The sequence below is a fragment of the Toxotes jaculatrix genome, chromosome 9 (assembly GCF_017976425.1).
Source record: "Toxotes jaculatrix isolate fToxJac2 chromosome 9, fToxJac2.pri, whole genome shotgun sequence".
NCBI classification, from domain to species: Eukaryota; Metazoa; Chordata; class Actinopteri; family Toxotidae; genus Toxotes; species Toxotes jaculatrix.
The window spans coordinates 20,071,168-20,095,102 of NC_054402.1; the positions used below are offsets into that span (position 1 = coordinate 20,071,168).

Below are 23,935 nucleotides of genomic sequence, written 5' to 3' on the forward strand. Positions count from 1 at the left end.
TGTGCGGAAACTGACAGGTAGAAAGCTGCCGTCTCTCGGTGAGTTGCAGGCAATGCGACGAACAGATTTAGTATTTCGATATGAGGGCTCACACAAACAGTCAGATTAACTATGTTCACAAAACTTGGCACTGGACTTGGAGTTAAGTGTTGAACGTGGGCGAAGAGACCGCAGGGACAAACGGGAAATTCAACTGTCAGCTGGCCGGGAAAGCCGATCACACCACCCGGCTTCCGGGGATTCAGGGGCCGCATCGGTTGACGGCAGACGTCGGTCGGTAGCTCGGGGGAAAAGGGCGAGCAACCACATCATCGCCGACATCCACCTCTCGATTTCAGCCACTTTTCGAGATGTCAAGAAAGCTACAGAGGACAGAAGTCTGCGCCGACTGCAGTGCGCCAGGTAGGGAGGAGGAAAATAAATCAAAATAGATTACTGCACTGGAACAATACGTCGAGAGGGCGATATGGTGGGACAACAGGGCCGACGCTCCTGTCACTGTCAGCGGGTCCGCAGAGCAGGAAAACGGCCAGGGCTACCAAGCGTCGCTTAGGCCCAAAATAAACAGTGAAAAATAGGCGTTATCACAACGGGAAATATGCTTAGCTAATAGCTGCTAAACCTTAATGTGCTCAATTGAGCTGCTAGATATGTCTATTTATTTGACTAAGACTACATGTGAAGGCGACCAGTTTGTTTGCTGCAGTGGAAGATGTGAGTGTCAGATTTATGTCGCCTCGCCGCTTGGAGAGACGTTTGTTTTGATTTTCGTGACCGGGATAGACTTCTTAACACGTTAGCTTAGCCTGGCTAAGAAGCTAGCGTTTTTGAGTCACTGTGTAGCTAACTGTGATTAAATATTTAGCTTGCACTTAATGAACTAACATACAGTAGCATGCTTAAATTTTAAAATCCCTGTGTTAATGCCACATCATGGCCGTGGCATTTTTATTTTGTGTTTCTGGCTAACGCTGCTAGCTTAGCTACGACGTTAGCTAGTCTAGCTAACTTTTGCTAAACGGCAAGTTGTTGCTAAGCTGATTCAGCTAACGCGTCAGCTACCAGTCAGTCGTTCTAAGGGTACCTGACATTAGATCTTGATAATTCACGTAAAATTATTATCTAAAAACCTTGAAAGAACTTCCCACGCTTTTTTCCTTTATTTCATGACAGTATATACTCTCCTCCACAGTTTTCAAATAATAAAAAGTGACTAACGCTGAGGGAATTTACAGAAGAAAATTCATTTGAAAGGCACCGTAAAGTGAAATATCTGAACCTGATTCATCGTGAAATTGAAATATGTTCAAAGGTCACCTGTCAGACAGGACCATGTTAACCATACTGGTGGGTTTGACTTAGATATGACCGCTGCAATGAACACTCATTTGTAGATTAAGTTTACCTCGCTTCTCCCATCTGTTTTAGTAGGAAAGTGAGGTAAGGAGATGCTGCCAAAACAACCTTAGATATTCCCTCCCTTGCCCCTGCCTTGCAGATGTAACCTCACATGCCCTCATGTTTAGTTTGAAGCACTTGTTTATTGGGGCTTCTGTGTGTGTGCGTGTTTTTTTTTTGTATTCATTCATGTGTACATGTATTACAACAGCTGCTCTCTTCACAGCTGCTCCCCCTGACAGGAGTGTATGTGTGTTGTGCTGTGCATAACTGTCTATAAGCTTTAGGGCCCTTATGTTATAAAAAGTGTTCAAAATGCTGGCTACACCTTGCTACTGATTTTATGACCTGAACCTGTTCACTGCTTCTACTTTACACATACCTTTTCACTTCAGCATCTGTTTGTCTGTCTTCCTGCCCCCTCAGTTGCTTTTCATAATCTGATCAGCACTAACCAATGCCATTTGAACCACTTTCCTTGATTGCTATAGCAACTTACAGTATGATTAATGTGCTACATCCCTGACAGATTAATCCTGTTTGGGGAAAAAAGAAGAGATACATGTTCATTTTATAGTTTATTTTCATGGGTTTAATTAGACTAAATGACATATTTTTTGTAAATGTAGTTAGCTTGTTTGTGTCAGCATACCTGTTACTGGCTGTATATTTCCTCTACCACCATGAGCTATCTGTATGTAGCCCCTCCTTACGACAACATGCACACACACGCAGTGCGTTCTGCAAAATGCTGACCTAGCCACTGGTGACAGGCCACCTCCCTGCTACCCAGCTTTGTGTCATACTAGGGGATAACTTGATGGCATGGCTACAAAGGACAACTGATTCCCCCAGTCCTAGCCAAGCCTCAGGAGTCTTTAATATCACGCCATGGCAATCTGCAGGGTTTATAGCAACAATGAATCATGTTGTCATGTTGGTAAACTCTTTATTGAACACAGATGCAATTGTATAAGAAACTGAGGCTCTTGTGCAGGCGTTTGGAGCAGTTTGACAGTGGCGTCAAATCTGTATATTGTGCTGTATTGTCAAGTCGATGCTGTTGATGTTTTGACCTGTGTTTGGTTGAGTTTAAAAAGCAAACCTTAGAGGTGATAATGTATGAATTGAAATAAACCTTTTAGCGATGTCAACCTGAAAGTAGACCTACATGTTGCTCCTCGATATTAAAATTATTTATGAAAAGTGTTATAAATATCAGTGTAGTCAGTTAACAGTCAAATTTATACAGCATTTACAGTGCTAATTTCCGCAAGAGTTTTCCAGACTTGAAATGGCATCACTCACCATTAATGCTCAATACAATACATGTTTTTACGCAGGCTTAAGTGACAGTTATAAAAACAAATGTCAATGCTGTATTGACGAATTCGGCCAACTTTAGGCTAAATTATGTCATGCTGCAGATTTGGCCAATATACTGCTGCCAATAGTCTGTCCAGGTCTAATAGCTTAATGGTGTAGCCTCATATTGATCTAGGGAGCCAAGCAGATCGCATAGCCTATGGGAGTTTTTATATTTATTACACAGATTAAGGAATTAAATTGCTGCAGTCCGGCCCTTAAAGCCTACAGGCTACTGTTCTAAACTAGGCTATAGCTTTTACCAAAACATTTTGCATTTGCTGCTACTTTTTTCTGCAGGAAAAATAACTTGCAGCATGTCAGTTTATCTGATGATGGACTATTTTAGCTCCATTAATACCTTAAGCCCAGACAGTTTTATCCCAGCCTGAGAGTGACTAATACAGATAGTAGATGTGTGTGTTTGCGCATGCATCAAGTGCATGTAAGTGTGTTTGTTTTGATATTGCAGACTGTGTTAGCTGTGAGCTGCTCATCACATCAGGGTCCTGAGGGCATAAATATGACCCAGACTCTAGGACTAGTCTGCCAGTGTCAGTAGACATTGGCCTTCACTGCTTCCCCTTCCATCCTCGCCTCATTCACACACATCTGTGCCTGTTTAAAGAATATGTTTCTGTGTGTGTAAATGTGTTTGAGCATACAGTGCAGTCATGAAGGTATTCAGACCCCTTCACTTTTTTTTCACATTTTGTTGTGTTGCAGCCTCATGCTAAAATAGTTTAAACTCATTTTTTCCCTTGTCATTCTTCGCTCAATACCCCATAATGACCTAGCGAAAACAGAATTTAACAAAGTTTTGCAAGTTCATTTAAAAAAGGAAAAACTGAATTATCACATAGCAAAGGGTCTGATATGTATTCTGACCCTTTGCTATGACACTCCCATTTCTCTTGATCATCTTTGAGATGTTTCTACACACTGATGAGAATCTACCTTTGATGAATTCAATTGATTGAACATGATTTGGAAAGGCACGCACCTGCCTATATATAAAACTTGGACTTGTGTTGCCTTGACTCTGACCTTCAGTCCTGCGTGCTGCACATTGTTTCTGCATTTTTGTGCAACACTGACGTGACTAGGTTTAAATTATTCTTACTGGATCAATTTAGCCCACCATTATCAGGCACGTTATTAAAGCTGGGCTCTGTGCATGTATTAGTTCATTCGTGAGTAACAATTCACAGAGTGAGCTGAGCTATGGGGAATTTTGGAAGAATCCAGCCTATGTACAGTGTGTTTATGGTCCAGATTTAGCCAGGTATTTGGTAAATAGCACTTTCAGCTGTAGCTAATATAACTCTGTACAAGCTGATAATTCATGTGTCATTTCTTTTTATTGTGACAAAATAGCCAGATTGAGAATATTACTGTTGAGAATTTTAATGTCTAAATACTGAATACAATTGCAAGGAAAGAGATCACTATTATTATTGAAAAATTAAATTTGTCTTAATTTCCTATACCTCCCAGTAACTCAGTATTTTTTTTAAGAAATTTTGTTAATTACAATCCTGTTGCATTAACACAGCCATTTGACTCATAGAAATTGCAGATCAAGTAAAGTGCAAGCCTGCTTTTCTGTTAATGTGCATTGTACTGTACATTTCCACATTCTGTTGTGCTTTCTGAAAGATTTATAAATCTGATTGGAGTCTTGGTGACAGAGGATGATCATACTTTTACACTTTCTGCTGTTCCTCATCTTTATGCTTGTCGCTGTTTGTTTATACATATCCACATATTTCATGAAACATTTCTCACCGCAGGGAGCATATGTTTGACTTAACCTTGAATGAAGTCTGGGCAGGGTAGAACCATAGATGGAGCACACGTCTCTCTGGGAAAAATAGCATCATACCATCTTGTTTTAGTAAACTGTAATTTAGACCCTGCACATTACACTGCTAGGATATTGCGGGGTTTACTGTAAGATAGAGAAGTGAGTTTTTCGTGCAGCCTGGACTGAAGTGAATGTTGTGGTGAATAACTTAAGATTCTTTGTAATGCTCAACAGTTTAACCATCTCAAACTGCCTGTTTATGAAACATGTGCTACCATCCATGTTTTTGTCTGTCAGACCCGGGCTGGACCAGTATTAACCGAGGGGTCCTGATCTGCGATGAATGCTGTTCGGTCCACCGCAGCTTAGGGCGCCACATCTCCATAGTCAAACACCTGAGGCACAGCGGATGGCCTCCCGCACTTCTGCAGGTACGGCTTGAGAAATGAAGAGTGAGGGAAAAGGAAATAGGAGCAGGCAAAGGCTGGAAAAAGTAAATCAAATTCAGTACGTGAGGCCCAGAAAACTGCCACAGTAGCTGAGCACTACTACAGAAATCTGACTCAGCATGCCCAGGATGCTTATCCATTTCACAGTTTTCTATCTGTGTGTATTGTTTCCACAAAAGTTTGTCTCTTTCTCTATCAGTGTTAAATTTAGCACCTAAACCTGTTTGTCTATATTTCTTTTTAGGTTTTTGGTCATTTTTAAAATCAGTAAATTCAGGACTTAGAGTATTGCACTAGAGATGCAAAGTCACATCACTCAACAATTTTCTTGTGATGGTGGTGATTTTCTTGTACGTGGTGTACCATAACTGAGTCACGACTGCGTGTGTGTGTGTGTTTCAGATGGTTCAGACCTTGGCCAGCAACGGGGCCAACTCCATATGGGAACACAGTCTCCTGGACCCTGCTCAGGTGCAGAGCGGTCGTAGGAAACCCAACCCCCAGGACAAAGTCCAGTAAGTAGACTCCCTGCTGGCTCAAGATACACAGAACAATACTATCACACACCCCCCTCTCCTGTCACCTTTTCTGGGGGAAATTATTGTCTCTTCTACACGGGAATGTTACAAAACCTTTCTGAACATAATTGGTATTTTCACCAGTGAAGAGTAATTACACCCAGTTTGTCCTTAATGCCCTCCAAACAGTTTTCTCTTATCTCATAGGATGTTTTGTATAACTAAATACAGAACAAATTTTGCCAGTGTGTTTTTTTTTGGTTGAAATACAACCATGGGAGGTTCAGTGGCTTGAAAGGTAAATGTGTAAAATCTGCTCTATTGAATGCTGTCTTTGTAAAACAAGCAGGAATCCAGTTATAACCTGTCAATTTTGGCTCATTCTGGAGATCAATTATCTGTAGTATCAGTAGGAAGTTCCTGTTTTTTCTGCTATGTTTATTATTGTAAAGTAAAATGTGAAGGAGCCACACTCATGGCTTGCTTTGAAAGAGCAGTCTTGCTGGCATCTAGCCCTTTACTCAAGACATTCATATAATAAGAGAGTGGGTGAGCTTTTATTTGTGTTTTTCACCCAGCACAAAGATTTAAATGGAGAAGGGAAAAAAGAAAAAAGTCAAAGAATGAACTACTTCAGTCTTTGATTTTTCCTCCCCAGTCCAAATACAAATCAGTTGTTTTGAAAGTAGTTTGCAATTCATGCCCACTTCATGCATTCTCATACAATGCCATGTCATTTTTTCCCCGTGTTTTTTTTGGAAAATGGTAATCATGCTTGCGCAGTCGAATGGAAAATGGTCTTTAGTTTCTGAAAGGACAACCCATTAGTATGAAAACATAAACCTTAGCTTGTGTCAGGTTTCAAGTCCCACAGGGACCTGTCCTAACAAAAGTTTTGTGTACATTTTTATACACTCATAATGCTGAAGGGCATTTGCAAAAAGAAGAATCCATAGTGGTTTTTCGAAGAAAATGTTATGCACAGCATAACCTATTTGTTACATTGACAGGAATTGTATTGATATATTTTATCTTTAACCTGTTTTCCTTTGAGGTCTGGATTTGTGCTAACCACCTTACCTTCTCTTCCTGTGCAGTCCCACTAAGTCAGAGTTTATTAGAGCCAAATACCAGATGCTGGCCTTTGTGCACAAGCTGCCCTGCCGCGATGATGATGGCGTCACTACCAAGGACCTCAGTAAGGTGAGGACTCAGTATTTCACAGCTGAGGGGCAAAGACATAATGAGGTCAGGTTAATTAGCCTATACAGATATAGCCATACTGTAGAACAGCATGTGTAAGCACAAAGGATGTTTCTTTAATAGATGTCAGTGGGAGACCTTATACATAAACATGCATACTCATCTATGTGTGTGCACTCACTCACACAAACACTAACACTTGCACTCTCGCTGATAACACCCCCTGGCAGGAAGTGATCTGAATGACACAGCAGGATGTAATAATGATCTCTAATGCTGTGGAGCTCCACTGGGCTAATAAGGGGATTCTGCCTGTTTCTTTCTCTCCATGATGTTTAATCTTTCCACCCACATCTCTCTATTTCTCCATCTCTCTCCTCAATCCCCCTCCTCTTTGTTTCTCTCTTAGCAACTTCACTCTAGTGTGCGGACGGGAAGTTTAGAGACGTGTCTTCGGCTCCTGTCCCTCGGCGCTCAGGCCAACTTCTTCCACCCGGTGAGGAAAAATCTGCTTGCTGACTCACCCCGTCTAGCAATTAGCCACGCTGTTCAGTTATTCTCTTTATGCCAGGCCTGTTGTCCTGACTCTGTGTGTGTACCTGACCCTCCAGGAAAAAGGCACTACACCGCTCCATGTGGCAGCCAAGGCAGGCCAGATCTTGCAGGCTGAGCTGCTAGTGGTGTACGGTGCAGACCCCGGAGCACCTGACGTTAACGGACGTACGCCTATGGACTATGCAAGGTACAAGACAGTGAAAACACACTTCATTAATAATACAAATAGCATTTAAATGAAATCTCACATTGAAAGTGTTATGTGACAGTTATGTTGGGAAAAAGAAAAAGAGTTCAGTGAGGTAAAAACAGTAAGAAAGTAGAATAAAAGTGTCTTTGTGTGCTCCAGGCAGGCGGGCCATATAGAGTTAGCAGAGCGGCTTGTGGAGTGTCAGTATGAGCTGACGGACAGGCTAGCCTTTTACCTGTGTGGACGGCGTCCAGGTAACTCATTGCACCAGTCCACCCGCAGTTCACATGCCCTTAAGCAAAACAGTTAATCTCTCTACTCCTCTCCTCAGATCACAAGAATGGCCATTATATCATTCCTCAAATGGCAGACAGGTATGGACCATGAGAGTACTTTTTTGTGTTAAGCTGATTATGAACAAACACTCTGTTGTAGCATGCATGGTGTGGTTTGATTGCATGAAGTACCTTTGTTGGTATCCTTGAACTTTGCAGCTACCTCACTTGTTATACTTCTATTACTTTTTCTTGTCACTGCGTCTCCCTGGCACGGATTTATTGATACTGATGCAGTTTAGTGGTCTTACCAGAGGGTGGCACCATAGTATATGTAACCCCACCCAAAAAAAGGAGGTAGAGAAACGAGGTCTTTGGCATCTCTGTCAAAGCTGGCTGTTTGCTGTAAATGCCTAATCTAAAGTATTACAGGTAACTCCGATGATTTAGATCCTTGAGGTGTGCTTGGTTTAATAATCCCTAAACTGCAGGTTTGATTTGGGAGGTGCACAGTCAGGCCACGATAAATCAAGTCCAGTAATACTTGGCTCAGCTTCTTTCAAATATTTGAGAGGTGCTGGGTTTTCTCAGCCGAGGCAAAGAAGAATTTAAAAAAATATGTCCTACTCAACAATGTACATGTAAGGCAGCTAAACCACGCACACCTCAAAAACTATTTGCCACTGAAGTGGGTCTTGCTTCTGAGCTGCCATCTAACTCCACTTGCAACTGTTCTGTTCTGGTGAATGTTTCCTCTTGATAATAACAATTAAAGCTGTTCTGATGTGGCTTCTCTACCCCTCTTTCTGTCTGTTTCTTCCTTTTTCTCACTCGTTTTCTGTTCTCTCCATTTCGCTGCGCTTGGTGGAGCCAGAGCTCGTCCTAAGTGCCCGACACAGAGGTATCTTTACTTTCCTTGTTCCTTTTGGTTCCCAGAATTTCTTCCTTCATTTCAGTCCTCTGTCTGTGCTATCCCATCTTTTGTAGAATTCTCTGTTGAATTCAACCCAGCCTCTTCTTCAACGTTTTCTTGAAAGGGAAATCATGAGAAAACAGATTTGTGCAGTTACTTCTGAAGGAAATATTCTAGATGACTAAAGGCTGTTAGGCAGTAGAGGTTCAGAGGGTTTCCTGCAGTAAGCAAGGTGCTGCTGTGCTCAGGAGACTCACACCAGAAATCACCATATATCCAAATTGTACATTAGCATATACCAGTATGCTTAGTGAACATTTCTGGCAACAAAAAACAAGAGTTTTTTCTGAAGTAAATTTAGTCTACCTAAAATAAAAATAAAACAATATATTAAAGCGTTTGACAGCTCTTTAATATCTCATGCAGTTAGTCTACAGCAGCATATAGTAAGAAAGTTACACTTTGACTAAATAAATACACGCTCAGATTTTATAGTTTTTAGTTATCTAGCAGTGGCTTGCAAAACCACAAATACACCCTGTCCCGGGGACTGTACAGATGATTAATTTTAGGTTAATGTGACAGTCACCATTGTATTCAATCTGACACCAGCATCACACCTCCCTGTCCCTCCATTTTAGCGCATTACCCTTCCCAGTCCTCACTCGTCTTTCCATTTCCACATCTTCCTCCCTGCCTCCCTCTCTGTCTCTTTATTCCACCATGTCTTTCTGATGCCTGTCTGACTGTCATCATCTCTGTTTTTCAGTCTGGACCTCTCAGAACTGGCCAAGGCTGCCAAGAAGAAGCTCCAAGCGGTGAGTTGGGTTGAAGTCTGAGTTTAAATCACGGCTTATTGTACATTTACATTACAGTTCTGCTGACAGGTGTAGGGTCAAAGTTTAGCCAGTTTTCTTATGCCCTGGAGGTGATGTAAAAAGTTAAGTGCTTGGTAAAATAAAAAGGGGGCAAAATAGTTGGTTTGTGTCACAGCCAGAATTTCTGCTCCTTGCCAAAATAATGTTTGTCTGCTCCAGGGCCATCTGTTTAGCCCCACAGAATGCTAATAATCAACAACGGAGACCTGATGGTCAGTTATTAACATCTGAAGGACTTTAATCACAAACCATGACACAGAAGTTTTTGGAAAAATGTGATGGTTGGCTCCAAATGAGACAGCTTGTCAGATAAAAACTTAAAAATTGCAGCCCAGATACATCAGCTTGTTTTTCACACTGGTGTTTATCACACTAGTCATGTACAAATACATACATGTTGATATATCTGGGGTCGCTTTGCTTGTGTCTGACAGCTCAATAATCGGCTGTTTGAGGAGCTAGCGATGGATGTTTATGATGAGGTGGATCGCAGAGAAAACGATGCAGGTAAGCCTCATCTCCTCACTCATTACTTCCCTGTTTTGTCCTCTACGTGGGAGAAATATTTGCCTGCGTTTTGACTCTTTCCCTATGGAAACTTGATGTTGACTGAAGTATAAAACACCTCCACAAGACATTGTTGACATGAACTTTGAGAGGGAAGTGGGGGAGAGAAAAAGAGAGACATTCACAGAGAAAATAGATGTTGAGAGAACAGAGTGAATTTGAAGGACACAGTGAGGAGAAAAGGAAAATGACTACTGTAAAGGAAGGCCAAATGGAGTGAGTGAGGGAGGGAGGAGGAGGAGAGTCCGAGCGAGGAAGTGCCTCAGAAATTCTTGAGTCTCTCTCCTCCTCCTCTGCTCTTTTTCTCTGTTTTCCTTTTCTTCTTTCCCTTTACTTCAGTAGCGGTAGCAGTCAAATTGTGCTTTCTGACAGATGCACCGCAGGTAAGTAGCAAGGATACACACACTGAACCACACACAGTGGGAGGGCTCAGAGCACAGCAGTGCACTGTAGGGGCTGGAATCCTGGTTTAATATCTAATTATTATGATGTTTTTTTTCTTTTTTCACTGTACTTGTTTATGTGTCTGTGTGGGTGGATGGACCGGGTGTTTGGCCGCTCATGTTCCAGCTAAGACGACCTTGTGGCCTGAAGACACTCTCTCTCTCTCTCTCACACACACACACACACACACACACACACACACACACACACACACACAGGCTTATTTTTTGCTTCATGTTTTTGTCTCTAGTGTGGCTTACGACCCAGAACCACAGCACTCTGGTAACAGAACGCAGCGCAGTGCCCTTCCTACCAGTCAATCCTGAATACTCTGCCACACGCAACCAGGTAAACATGCACAATCATACAATGCAAATAACGACAGGCAGCATGCATACACTCATACCTATTGGCTGTTACAAATAAATACATATTTGAGAAACTGTAGACATTTTGGACTGAAGACAGTGACAAAACTGTGAGAAAAGAAGAGAAAGGTGAAAGAACTGGCAAGTACAAAGAAAAGATAGAGCCTTGTGATATCTTAGACTGTTAGACACTGTGTTGGGGGTGGGGGGAAGAATGAGTGTGAAATTGACAAGGGATGTTCTTCAGCTGTGAGAAAGAAGGGAAGATGTAATCCATCTGTGTTTCTCTCTGTCTCCTCTCTCTCTCTTTCCTCCCTTTCCCTCACTCTGTGTGTGAGAGAGAAATCCCATATGTCCTTTCACATAGTTTCGCCTCATCTGTGTGGCTCATTAGTGTAAACATTGACTTTTAACACGAGTGTATACACACACAGGAAAAAAAAAAACCACCCAAATCGCCACGTTTGCTCTGCCCTGATTGGGCAGTTCACTGTGGTTAGGAACTACTGTCTATTTATGGTGGGAAACACATTTAGAGTTGAACTTTTTTTTTTACCTCCTTTTGTCTTTAAACTGGTGTGTTTTGAATAGCACATCGCTTTGTGTAGTAATTCCAGTCTAGCACTGCAGTGGAAACTGACCTTTATATTCTCAAACATGGATGTCAGCATGCTAGTGTAATTGCACGTTTTATGTTTCACTGCTAATGTTTGTGAATGTATGAGCACACTTGTGATGTTGTGTATTTGAGTGCGTGTGTTAGTGTGTTGCGAGTCCTCAGTATGACTGTGTTTTTCCACAGCACATGGTAGTTGACCACAGAAGTCACATAGGCAGTGAAGCAATGACTGTGGGCTGGATTGTTTTTGCATACTGCACAACTCTAGATAGAACTCTTTAGAAGAAATTTTTGCTGCACTTCAGACGGTCATGCCAGAGTGTGCATGTGTTTAGATAACAATAAAAATCCTAAGTCCTGACTCATTCTTTTCTCAGGGCCGTCAGAAGCTGGCCCGTTTCAACGCTCGGGAGTTTGCCACGCTCATCATCGACATCCTGAGTGACGCCAAAAGGAGACAGCAGGGAAAAGGTCTCAGCAGCCCCACTGGTGAGACCCTGGGAGGAAAGGACAGACAGATTAGGACTGAGGGCTGAGGGGAAGCTTTCTCAAGAAGAGCAAAAACAAGAACATATGCACTGCATTCATGAAGTATTCAAGCCTGTTTACTTTTTTCACATTTTATGTCACAGCCTTATACTAAAAAATATTTAAGTTCATTCTTTCCTTCATCAGCCAACACCCAAGTTTGCAAATTTGTTAAAAAGGAAAAACAGATATATCACATTGACATAAATATTCAAACCTTTTGCTCTGACACTTGAAATTTAGCTCAGTTGCCTCCAATCCCTATCTCTCTTGTTCATCTATGAGGTGTTTCTACAACTTGATTGGAGTCTGCCTGTGGTAAATTTGATTTATTGAACATGATGTCTAAATAAGGTCTCACAGCTAACACTGCGCATCAGAGCAAAAACCAAACCATGAGGTTGAAGGAACTGCCTGCAGAACTCAGAGACATGTGTCGAGGCACAGATCTGGGGAAGGCTACAGAAAAAATTATGCTTCACAGTGGCCTCCATCATTCTGAAACAGGAAGTTTTGAACAACCACGGCTCTTCCTAGAGTTGGCCATATGGCCAAACTGAACAATTGGGGGAGAAGGGCCTTGGTAAGAGAGGTGACTAAGAACCCAACGGCCTCTCTGGCTGAGCTCCAGAGATCCTGTGTGGAGATGGGTGAAACTTAAAGGGCTAAAGGACTCAGTGAGAAACAAGGTTTTCTTGTCTGATGAAACCAAAATTGAACTGTCACTGGTCATCACCTGCTCACTACCATCCCAATGGTGAAGCATGGTGGTGGCAGCATCAGGCTGTGGGGGTGTTTTAGTGCAGTGGTGTCCAAACTGTTCCACAAAGGGCCTTGTGGCTGCTGTTTTTTGTTCCAACCAATCAAGAGCACACAGTTTGACCAATCAACTGTCTGAAGACTGAGATCAGTTGATTAAATGAGTCAAGTCTGGTGTGCTGCTGCTTGGTTGGAACAAAAACCTGCAGCCACATGGTCCTTTGTGGAACAGTTTGGACACCTCTGTTTTAGTGAATGAATTTAAACTATTTCAGCATAAGGCTGCAACATACCACATTGTGAAAAAATGAAGGGGTCTGAAGACTTTCTGAATGCATTGTGACTTAACCCAGTTACAAATAGGGATAGATGAAAATCAGTTTGTTGACTTTTTCCAACACCTTTCAGTGTTATACTGTAGATTCACATTCAGAGAACTTTATTTGTCCCCGGGAGGCAATTTAAGACACGTGTGAGCAGCATGACGCTTTTTTTTAAAGCTATAAAGCATATTAAAAACCTTTTAGAAGCAACTGTGATTATAGCTGCAAGCAGCAACATGATGAACGGGTACAATCCAGCAATTTAGAGAAGAAGGGAAAGAGGATTTTTGGGATTTACTGTTAGAGCTAAATCTGTGCCAGACCAGGTGGTATATTTTTATCTGTGCAGACATTTGACTTACATCATGTGCATCAACAACTGGTACTTATTTGAAACCAACATGAGATCCACATTGAAATAAGTAGGGATAAGCTGGCCAAAATCAGTCAGCAGTAGTATCAGTTTGAGCAGTCCCTAGAGAGAGATGAAAGGGAAGAGCAGGGCTGATACACTCAGTATTGAAAGAACTGTAATAAATGAGCACATTCTTTCCTTTGCCAGACCCACTGGACCTCGGCATTGATGATGACCAGCATGACTATGACAGTGTAGCATCTGATGAAGACACAGACAGCGAGCTGACCACTCAGAACAACAACAACACACAACGCAGCAACCGTGCGAAGGTATAGTACATGACCCACTACTACTACTACTTCTGTAACTTTAATAATATACAACACACTTTTTCAAGGTAAAACCCACTAAAACACAACTCAGCGCATGCTGACACACTAGCAGTTTTACTCAGTAAATTCAGTCCGGTTCCTCTCACTCAGTGTCTGAAAATATTAGCCAGCAAAGCTTTTCCATGGTGTCCTCTTTAAGACTGCTTGTCCCAGCATGCTTTGCGGGGAGTGGCCACAGCCAGGGCTGCCACATAGCTCCTGAGTGACATCATCAGCTATTCTGGGTCCCTGTCAGAGAGGCATTGTTCATACAGAGAGAGTTTTTGTGTACAGGGAGGGAAGAGGAGACAGAGAATGAGGGGAGAAGTGGTGCAGGAGTGGGAGTGGTAGAAATGACAAAGTAAACAACAGTCAATGTATTTAGCTCAGTGGGCAAAGTACTGACAGACCACGAGTCAGAGGCTCCACCTCCATCACCATGCTTGAAATATGTGCATTCATTATTTTGTTGTGCTTGTAAGATTTAAGAATGGTATGGTATGAAATGTGACTGAACGTATGTATTAAGTGGGGGCATAAGAGTGAAATAGACAGTTTGGGTAGGAGGTGGATGAACTGTAAACAAAGAGCTTTGAAGACTAGTGTATGAAAGATGTTTTTAATGTTTTTTAATGGTTTTAGGGAGTGGTATAGGACTGAGTTTGAGCATGCTCCAGGGTCACAGGAAGTGGGGGCGGATGGTGTATTGAGAGTAGAACTAAGGCTCTACTGTCTTTGTATGTGTGATCAGCTGTAGTACTACCCTGCAGGCTGTGGGCCAGCCCTCCTCCTCTCACACAGTAGTAAGCTCTGTTTTTTAACCCAGCTAGAACGCCATTGATTCATACTGTATATACCCATGCTACCTGTGTATAAAAACTGCAGTAGCTACGCAAATCTCCCAAGTTTTTTTTCACTTTGTCTGTACCTCACTTTCCACCCCTCTGTATTTTTGTCCACCTGCCTGTATGAATCAAGAGTATGGACTCGTCGGACTTGTCAGATGGTCCCATCACCCTGCAGGAGTACCTGGAGGTGAAGAAGGCACTGGCGTCCTCAGAAGCCAAGGTGCAGCAGCTCATGAAGGTCAACAACAACCTGAGCGAGGAGCTCCGGCGGCTCCAGAAGGAGGTAGGGAGTACGAAGGGGGGAAAGAAAGGATGGATAAATCAGGCAAAAAAGGTCAGAGGGTCCACATATGCAGAACCTTAACCAGTGTACAGAGCAGGAATACAGAGCAGGAGAGACACATGACATTTTATTTACTTTTTAAATTCTTATGTACTAATAGTGGAGAGCAACAGGGCATAAGGAAGAGAGATAGGATGATGCAAGAAAGGTTAGCATGAATTGTTTCTTAAAAAGTTTGGAATATAAAATCGGATAGGAGATGATGCCCAGATGACAGGGTCATATTGAAAACACACAAGACAAAGTGACGAAGACAGGTTGGCAGAGCGAGAATGAAAGTGAATCAGACTGAACCAGGGCAGGATGATGGAGAGACAGGTCAATATTTTAATAACTTTGCAATTTGATGTATGTTTCCTGACAGGGTGTCAGTTTCCTACACTGCTGTCTCTGGAAGATGAATTTGGTGACAGCTTTTCAGAGTTATGTAGAAACTAAAGCAGCTGTCATTCTCATGTCGGAGCGAGGGTGCTACAAATACCCGTTCTCATTTTAGTTGACATTTTTAGTTTTGATATTGCTCATTTGTTGTTCATCGTTGCTTCATTTGGATTCTTGTGAGTCATCGTCATTAGCTTAATGTATTCATTAGTGGCTGCCAGTGTCAGCTTACGTGACTCATGATTCATTCATGTGTTCTTGTCGTCCCTCGACTGAGGATTCAGTGAAGAGTTGAGGCAAACATGCATGTACACAACTAAACATGAGACAAACAAACAAAATGAGATGGTAGTCAACATTGCATACCCCTCGCTGACCCCTCTAAAGCAAACTCTGTGTATATACAGGTATGTAGCCTTCCCCCCATCCCTTCGCTAGCCCTGCCTTGACATGTAACTTATTGAAGTGTCTTTACCACACATACCCTCCCTCCCCAGTAATGATGTGAGTTAATATATGAAGCCCTGTATGAGCCTTTTACGGTACATGGTTGGATGCTTGTTTTTGACTATTCAGTTGACATCCCGCCCCCCTCCCTTCAACCTCCCCATGTCCCTCCCTCCATCCCTCCCTCCATCCTCTCATCCCTCCCTGCTCCCTTCCTCCTCTCCTGTAGATCACACGGATGCAGACAGAGAACAGTGCTCTGCGGGGGGGCCAGCAGGCTGGGGGGGCAGCTGGCCATGGGGTGGGGGGGCCTGGTGGAGGAGGAGGTGGAGGAGGCCACTGGCAAGGGGGTGTGATGCGAGGAGGAATAGGCGGAGGGGGTCTGGGTGGGTTTGGGCCAGGAGTGGACCCGCCGGGGCTCTCTGTGCCCTCCTCAGTCGCCCCCAACTCCTATTCCCACCGGAGGGACCGCCAGGCCTTCTCAATGTACGAGCCAGGGGCAGCCCCCGGCCCCACGGCCCATGGTCCCCCAGCCCTGGACTCCCTGGCACGCCTGCAGCCCCTCAACACACCCAGCGTAAGTTAGAACTCCCCCCCCCCAGCCCCCTTTACTTCCCACCCTCCTTTTGGTGGCCCTGATTGGCTCTCTTTGGCCTGGCTGATGGGTGACGGTCCAATCCTGATCTCTCTATTTTCCCTTTGACTTTCTCTCTCCCTGCATCTGAGTTTGCCGGTCCTTCTCTTTGAAAGCTCCAGTTGTGCATGATCCACATTTAAATGTGAAAGTGTAACACTGCTTTGTTGAAGTACAATCAGACCTCAGCCTGTGCTTTTTAGCACCACAAACGGGGAAGTGCACAAGTGTGACCTGAAGGAGAAGGATGGACGAAAAAGGGATTGTCTTGTCTGTTTGGTTGCCTGGCAACACTGCTGATGCTCCGCTCTCTAGTCTGCTCTGCACCCTTTAACCTTTACATTTTCAACCCTTTTTGACCTCCCAGTTAGCTCTCCTGCTGCTGGACAGCTGCTTGATCGGGAGATGCTAGGATCACACACACACACACACACACACACACACACACACACACACACACACACACAGTTTCACACATACGCACACAAACTAGAGAAGGACGTAGATGAAAGAGGATCTGTGAACAATGGTAAAATGTCTGATCACTAGGTGACTAGGCACAGAATTTAGTAGCATTTAACTTACAGCAACATCTATGAAACCACAGTATGCAAATACACTGTCTCCTATCACTACCGAAAACCTCCACGGACGATAAGTCAAGTGTCCAGTTCACCATCTTTTTCCACAAAGATTTACCTGTTTGTCTGTTTTCTTTCTGTCTGTCTGTCTCTTCACCTGTCTGTCCTTTGCTCACTGCAGTGCAGCCGTGCATCCTCTGGATGTAAGCATTCTGTCTGTCATTGCATTGTTTGTCACTTCGTCCTCAAATGTAGGATTCTCACACTGTGCACCACTTCTGCTTACTGTGCATTCTAATACTAGTCAACAATAGCTTATAGTATGTGTAGTCAGTTTTAGATGCTCTGTGTGGTATGTAGCTGTTCATCGCTGGTTAGTTTAGCTGCGCGTTCTTTGAATTTCAGTCTTTGATAACTGTAGAGGCATTCAGTCTTGATAGGATGATGGGTGAGCTGCTGAGTTGATCTGGTGCTGCTCTCACTGGCTCCTGCATTTTGTGTTTCTACTGTTTATAAAAACGTCTCTTCTTTCTGTCCCCCACACTCTTTTTTCCCCTTCCTATTTCATCATCCATTTCTTTCTGCAAAACTTTTATTTCCTTCTCCATTTCTTTTGCATCTCATCTCTATCTGTCCATCTCTGTCTTCTCTCTCTTCCTCTCTCCATCCTTGTTTTGCTTCTCTTGGCAGGTAAGGAAGGGTAGTACAGGGGGTCCAGCGCCGTATGGAGGCCAGCATCTGTCTGGATCTACAGAGATGGGCAGATACATGGTGAGTTTACAGAGTTTAGTTTTTTTTTAGATGCATTTTCCCACTCTCATGATACAGCACTCAGTCCATTCAGGAAGTTGAGATTATAGGCTTACATTGTTTTATCAGAATGAGTCTCCTGCAAATACTGCGAGGAATATGGAGCCTAATCCAGCATTTCTGTCACAGATAATCTCTAACGTCCTGTGAGAAAAGTTCAGACTACAGATGTTCAAAAACCAAAGATAGAATCTTCTCCTTTACTCCAATTTGGCTGCAAATTTAAACAACATTGTGGACCCCACTGGAAACCATCACATTTAAATGGGAACAAATGCTTGAACTTTGTGATTAGTGTAATGATTGAACATATTGGTGCTGTGTTTCCCTCCCCAGGTCTCTAAACCAGAGAAGCACGGCAGTGGAACAGACAGTGACTATGACAACACACAAACGTACGACCTCTCGCTAAGGTCAGACTCACGGCCAAGTCGCTGTACACAGGAGTGTTTTTGAATCTTTATCTGAAGCTTTTTGACTGTGAACTCTTTCCCAAGGTGGTAATTATTAAAAGTGTGTTTTCTTCTTTTCAGTATGGGCCGCAGTAGTGAAGAGGAAGGTCGTGGGGAGTCTGAGGAGGGAGGTGGGGAGGCGGGGGAGCCTGATCCCACCCTTCCCTGCACAGAGGATGTCATACTGAAGACTGAGCAGGTGACCAAGAACATCCAGGAGCTGCTCAGGGCTGCTCAGGAGTTCAAACATGACAGGTGGGTGATAGACACTGACTAAGGAGATGGAAAACATTTTGTCTATTGTAGAATAAATACTACTCGTTATGTCCTTGCTGACTAGTGCAACCTGATCCTCCTAATTGAACACATTAAATTACAGGAACATTTAGCACCAGAGCCATCTTTTTTTATTTTTAAATCAGAAATTCTGGGGATTGTCATCCTGCATCTGCAATTGCTCCATCTCTAGTCCAAACCAGAGTTTTATCCAAAACAGGTTTTACTAAAATTAAACTAAATGAGATAAAGTTCTAGAGTGTGTTTTAAATGAAGAGATTTGGTGTGAAAGCAACAGGAACAGCTTTGTTGCTTTAATCTTTGTTGCGGCCGTGGTGCAGCAAGTGTGTGAGCGGCTTTGGACGACCCGGAGATCGGAGGGTCGCTGGTTCGATTCCTCGACCAAGCACAATGGATATGGGTGGTGGTTAAGGAGACGCGCCCGCCACCGCCTCTGCGACCATGGCCGTGGTGCCCCTGAGCAAGGCACCGATCTACCCCAGCTCCCCGGGCTCCTTCTAGGGAAGCCCCCTGCCACAGCATCTCTAGAGCATGTGCATGCTTGTGTGTGTGTGTTTTGTTCACTTTGTGTGGATAAAATGCAAAGAGTAATTTCCCCAAGAGGGATCAATAAAGTATAAACTTAAAACTTAAAAACTTAAACTTAAAACTTAGAGTCGGCTGCCAAGTTAATTAATTTCGCTCTTCCTTAGCTTTGTTCCGTGCTCTGAGAAGATCCACTCTGCTGTCACTGAGATGGCCTCACTCTTTCCTAAAGTAAGTTTTCTCTACTTATGTTTCATTTTTTCCTGTCTCTTTTTTTCTCCGTCTTTGTCTGGGCGTTGCTCTCTTTATCTTCCTCCATCTGTTTAAATCCTGCACCATCCACCATGTGAATTGAGTTTTGATTCCCTTCATTTCTCTGTAGCGCCCAGCGTTGGATGCAGTCCACTGCTCCCTCCGCCTGTTGGCTTCCAGTGCCTCACGGTTGCAGGTGGAGTGCCGTAAGGCAGCGCCCTCGGAGCCCGGGGCCCCCGCCGTGGACTACCAACTCCTCACTCAGCAGGTCATCCAGTGCGCCTACGACATCGCCAAGGCTGCCAAGCAACTGGTCACCATCACCACTCGTGAGAAGAAACAGTGACCCAACAAATGCATGGATGGACGGAGAGGGAAGAGGGAGAGAGAACAGATCAATGCACAGGTGGGCTAAGAGGTATGGGAGGGGCCTCTAGGAGAGGAAGAAGGAAGGATGATATGACGACACTAAATATGGGAGAACTGGGGAGGGGGGAGTGACCGAGAGAATGATGGGCACGATGAGGAAATGAAAACTAGAGAGAAGTTTGGAAAATGCATGGAAAGGAATCTGACGAAAGCACTGATGGTTTAGTAGAAACACTACAGAGAACAGAAAAAGGAGAAATTCCACAGGTGTGGAAGTGAAAGTAGGGGAGGACGAGTGGGAGGATCCAACGTGGGAACTACAGCCTGGAGCAACCTCAATGAACAGTTGGAATCAGATGTGTATAATAAACCGTTAAACTGTGATAAGCATATGTGAAATACAATGGCGGCAATGTACAGTGAACTGGATCCTGAGAGGTTACTGCTTTATTTATTCTCACCTGTCACTCGTCATCCCTCCCTCTCACTGTTTACCCTAATCGGAGAGGGAGGAGGTGTATGCTGCAAAAGAGGGAAGTAGATAGACCAACCACGACATACTCCATCTCCGTCCCTCCATCCTGTGAGGAGTCAGGACGCTCCTCCTCTCCTCTCCTCTCCTCTCCTCTCCTCTCATCTCCGGCCTGCTCCTTTGCCCCCTTCTCTCCCTCTCTCTCTCTCTCTCTCTCTCTCTCTCCAACCAGACACAGGGCCTCTCTGTCTTTTATCCCGTCCCGTACAGGATGAGCTCCTGGTGCAGCGAAGGACCCCCTGGGATCCATCTAACGCCACCCCACTTCACACCCCACCCGGGCTCTGAGACGCTTCCTCCTGGGTTAGCTTTTTGCAGGGGGCTCCGGCTTTTCTGCAACATGTCATCGCCCCCTGTTGTTGGTGGTACACAGCATGATCTGGCATGTTTTAATTTCTTTTCTCTCTCTTCTTTGTGTTTTTTTTTTTTTTTGGAATATGCAGATTGGTTTGGTCTGCGCCTCTGAGGACAAACATTACTGACTTACAAGAACAAAACACTTACACTGGAATAATTGTGATTTATTGTTATTGTTTATCATGCCTATTGTTTTTTTTTGTATTGATATTTTTACTGACTGTCATCTTGATTTAACTGTTTATGTATGTTTATTTCATTGTCTCAAATATGATTCTCATTTAGTGGAATAGGGAGACAGATGGGAGTATTGTGCTCAACCTCTTACTGGGATTTAAGAAAACATGCACACACATACACATATAAAAAAAAACAAAAAAACCTGTGAAATGGTCGTCAACATTTGTCACGCTCCTTTTCTGGGTGACAGTCGAGGTGTTTTTCTATTATGTTGGAAAATGTCCTGGGGCCAAGGGGCTGAACAGTTGCCAAAGGGGAGTGGGTGTTGGGGTGGGGTAGATTTGTCTTTGGTTTTGATTTTCTGTCAGACTGAAAGCCCCTTGGTGCGTTATGACAGGACCTGGATCAAAATGCTCTCTTCATGTATCCTCAGCTGTCATTATGCGTTTGACTTATCTTACAGTTTGTCTCATTTAATAGAACCAGTGGAATCATCTCAGAATCAATCCCATATTCATTTTTTTGCTGTGCCAAGCAGGATAATAAAATCAAGCGCACCATTTGGTCCCAGCTTGTGAATGAGGATTAAACCCCTGCCCCTGGTCTTGCTTTAAAGCAGTATGTTATGGACATGGCTGGTGTGCCCCTGGGTGCTTGTATGACACAGCATCCATCATTTACATGCATGTTAACAAATGTTGAGTCAAATTGTGTTGATACGACATACTGGTATGCGGGCAGTTAAGCTTTAAGTAGACCTGTGGAAAGCACCAGATCTAGTAACCTGGAGCGTGCATATGGTGAGAGATACTCATCATATCATTTATTTGAAAATGAAACTTTATTGGTTTGTCATTGATTCATCCACTTCAAGTGTGCTTGATTTTCTTTGCCATGTATCATTTTCACATTTCAGACTGTGTGGCAAAGCACAATCAAGCCCACGTTCTGTTTTCTGATTGATTCTCTGTCACGGCCTGCTGATCTGGGCCACAGAAGTTTTCACTTCTAGCTCACTGTCTCTGAACTCTGCTAATGAGAGACAGCATTGGGAACAAAGATTTTTTTTTTTTTTTTTAATGTAGCGCACTTAGCCTACTGTAGGTTTAAGTCTTGTACTGTGCCGTACAAATATGGTCATATCTGTAACTAAGGATTCAGATGGGATCTATAAAGTCTCTGCTAGCTGCCAGGAGGACCGTCCTCTTCTAGTTTAGATTGACCTCTAACCTTTCTCTAATGATTCTGCAGCTCGTTTCTCAAAGTGTTTGTGGCTTTAATAGTTGGTTCTTCTTGCTTCGGCCTGTTCTGTAATCTTCCTCATTGCTCGTGGCCTCTGCACATTCAGTTTACTCGCCTGAAACAACAGCATCCTTCAAACAGCAATTACAGTTCATCTCATTTTTTTTCCTTGTATTGCTGCCTTTCAGCAAGAAGCAATTAGACCTTAATTTGCCCCAAACACTTTGAGAGACTGATGCCAGACCACCTTCAGCACTTCACTGTCCACTTTATTCATGTTTAGTTTTTCACTACCCCCCACCCCCCCACCCCCTCCCCGATCATCACTCGGGGTGTCTGACTGTCAGTGTTCCTCAGTCTCTCATTCAGTTGCACACATGTCTCTGTAGGATGAGGTTGGGGTGTTTTCTCTGTTCCCTGTCAAAACAAATCATGTCCACAAGACTCTTGAAATGTATCATTGTTTGATATTGAATGCCTTTGCACATCATCATCATCTCCTGTTTGACTGGCTGAGTTACAGCGATGTTGTACTGACTGCTGAAACGACAGAAATACAAACACACACACACACAGGGGCCAGTAGGAAAGCTCGTCCCTTCAATCATGATCGCCCAGGTTTTTAGACTAGAGCCATATATATTGAACATATATTTTCATGCTATATTTTATATTAAGCTATATGTTAGGGTTATGTTTATGAGATATTTGTCTATTTGTTTGCCCAAGTGAGCTTCAGGCCAAATCGTCATTCAGCTCTTTAGTCTTGCCACCTGATGTACTTGTAGATATTTTAAGTCTTGAGTATGGTTATGCTGTGGTATTACCCCCATTTATGTCTTCATATTGTACATATTAATGATCCTATTAGAATCCACAGGACGTTTAGCGTGAGAACAACAGTTTGATCCAGGTGTGGTCTTAGTTGCACTATTTTCAAACACCAGCTGGATGAAGTAGGATCTACATTATGTACTGCACTCTTCCAAAGGTCTTAGTTCAGGTACATAAGGTGCAGGACGCAGGGCTTTGATGTTGGGATAGGGGAATTAGAAAAGGTCTGAAGCGCACTTCGGCTTAGCACTACAGTCATCTCAAAACGGTGGGAGGAAGGTCTAAAACGCACATGGCCTAGTCCTTCTCCGAGTTCGTGGACACTGCGTAGGGTGCCTCTCGTGTGAATGTTAAATGCTTCGGTCAGTTCATGTCCGACACGCTCTCTACACCTTCATCATGTCCAGAATTCAGCACATACTTTTCCAACATCAAACACACACCCCTCAACACTTATCAGTCGGACCAAGCCTTCCACAAGTACAAACATTATATTTGCAGCCAGTAAATTACACACACACAAACACATGCTTCTGATACTCAGCCATTGGCAGTGCACTCTGGCCTGTACTGTTGCTGTCCCTGTGTTTCTTCACAGCTCTACACTTTGGGAGATGGGTGACGGGAGAGTTATCTTTTAACAGAAGACGTTAAAAACTGTATAAAGTAGAGAAAACAATGACTTAAAAAGGTCAATCGTAATGGAAGCTCATAAGCTGTACATTTGTAATAAAATAATAAAACAAATTAATTGTCCTGGATCTGTCTGCAGTAAGTTTCTTCTCTCCAACAGGGAAGAGTGTGAATTTACATTTCTAAATGTGTTAAGGACAGTTTCAGTCAAGACTGAGGGCCCTGACTCTCCTCTTAAAGGGCAAAGGGCCAGAATTAAACTACAGGACAGAGTTCATCTCACTAAGAAAAGAAATCTCACAAATTATTTTTTTTTTGCCTGAATTTAAT

General features: G+C 43.3%; 1 protein-coding gene across 1 annotated transcript; it reads left to right on the forward strand.

Moving 5' to 3' along the window:
* The first annotated feature begins 31 nt into the window (after positions 1 to 31).
* On the forward strand, positions 32 to 23,770 carry git1 (G protein-coupled receptor kinase interacting ArfGAP 1). Its single transcript, XM_041045807.1, has 21 exons — positions 32 to 402; positions 4,868 to 5,001; positions 5,422 to 5,534; positions 6,635 to 6,740; positions 7,150 to 7,236; positions 7,352 to 7,482; positions 7,645 to 7,739; positions 7,817 to 7,859; positions 8,635 to 8,661; positions 9,443 to 9,491; positions 9,986 to 10,058; positions 10,813 to 10,910; positions 11,927 to 12,038; positions 13,722 to 13,846; positions 14,867 to 15,019; positions 16,137 to 16,484; positions 17,813 to 17,893; positions 18,269 to 18,345; positions 18,466 to 18,639; positions 19,374 to 19,437; positions 19,589 to 23,770. The coding sequence occupies exons 1-21, from the start codon at positions 351 to 353 to the stop codon at positions 19,802 to 19,804; spliced, it is 2,358 nt and encodes a 785-aa protein (XP_040901741.1). The 5' UTR covers positions 32 to 350; the 3' UTR covers positions 19,805 to 23,770.
* The last annotated feature ends 165 nt before the right edge of the window (positions 23,771 to 23,935 follow it).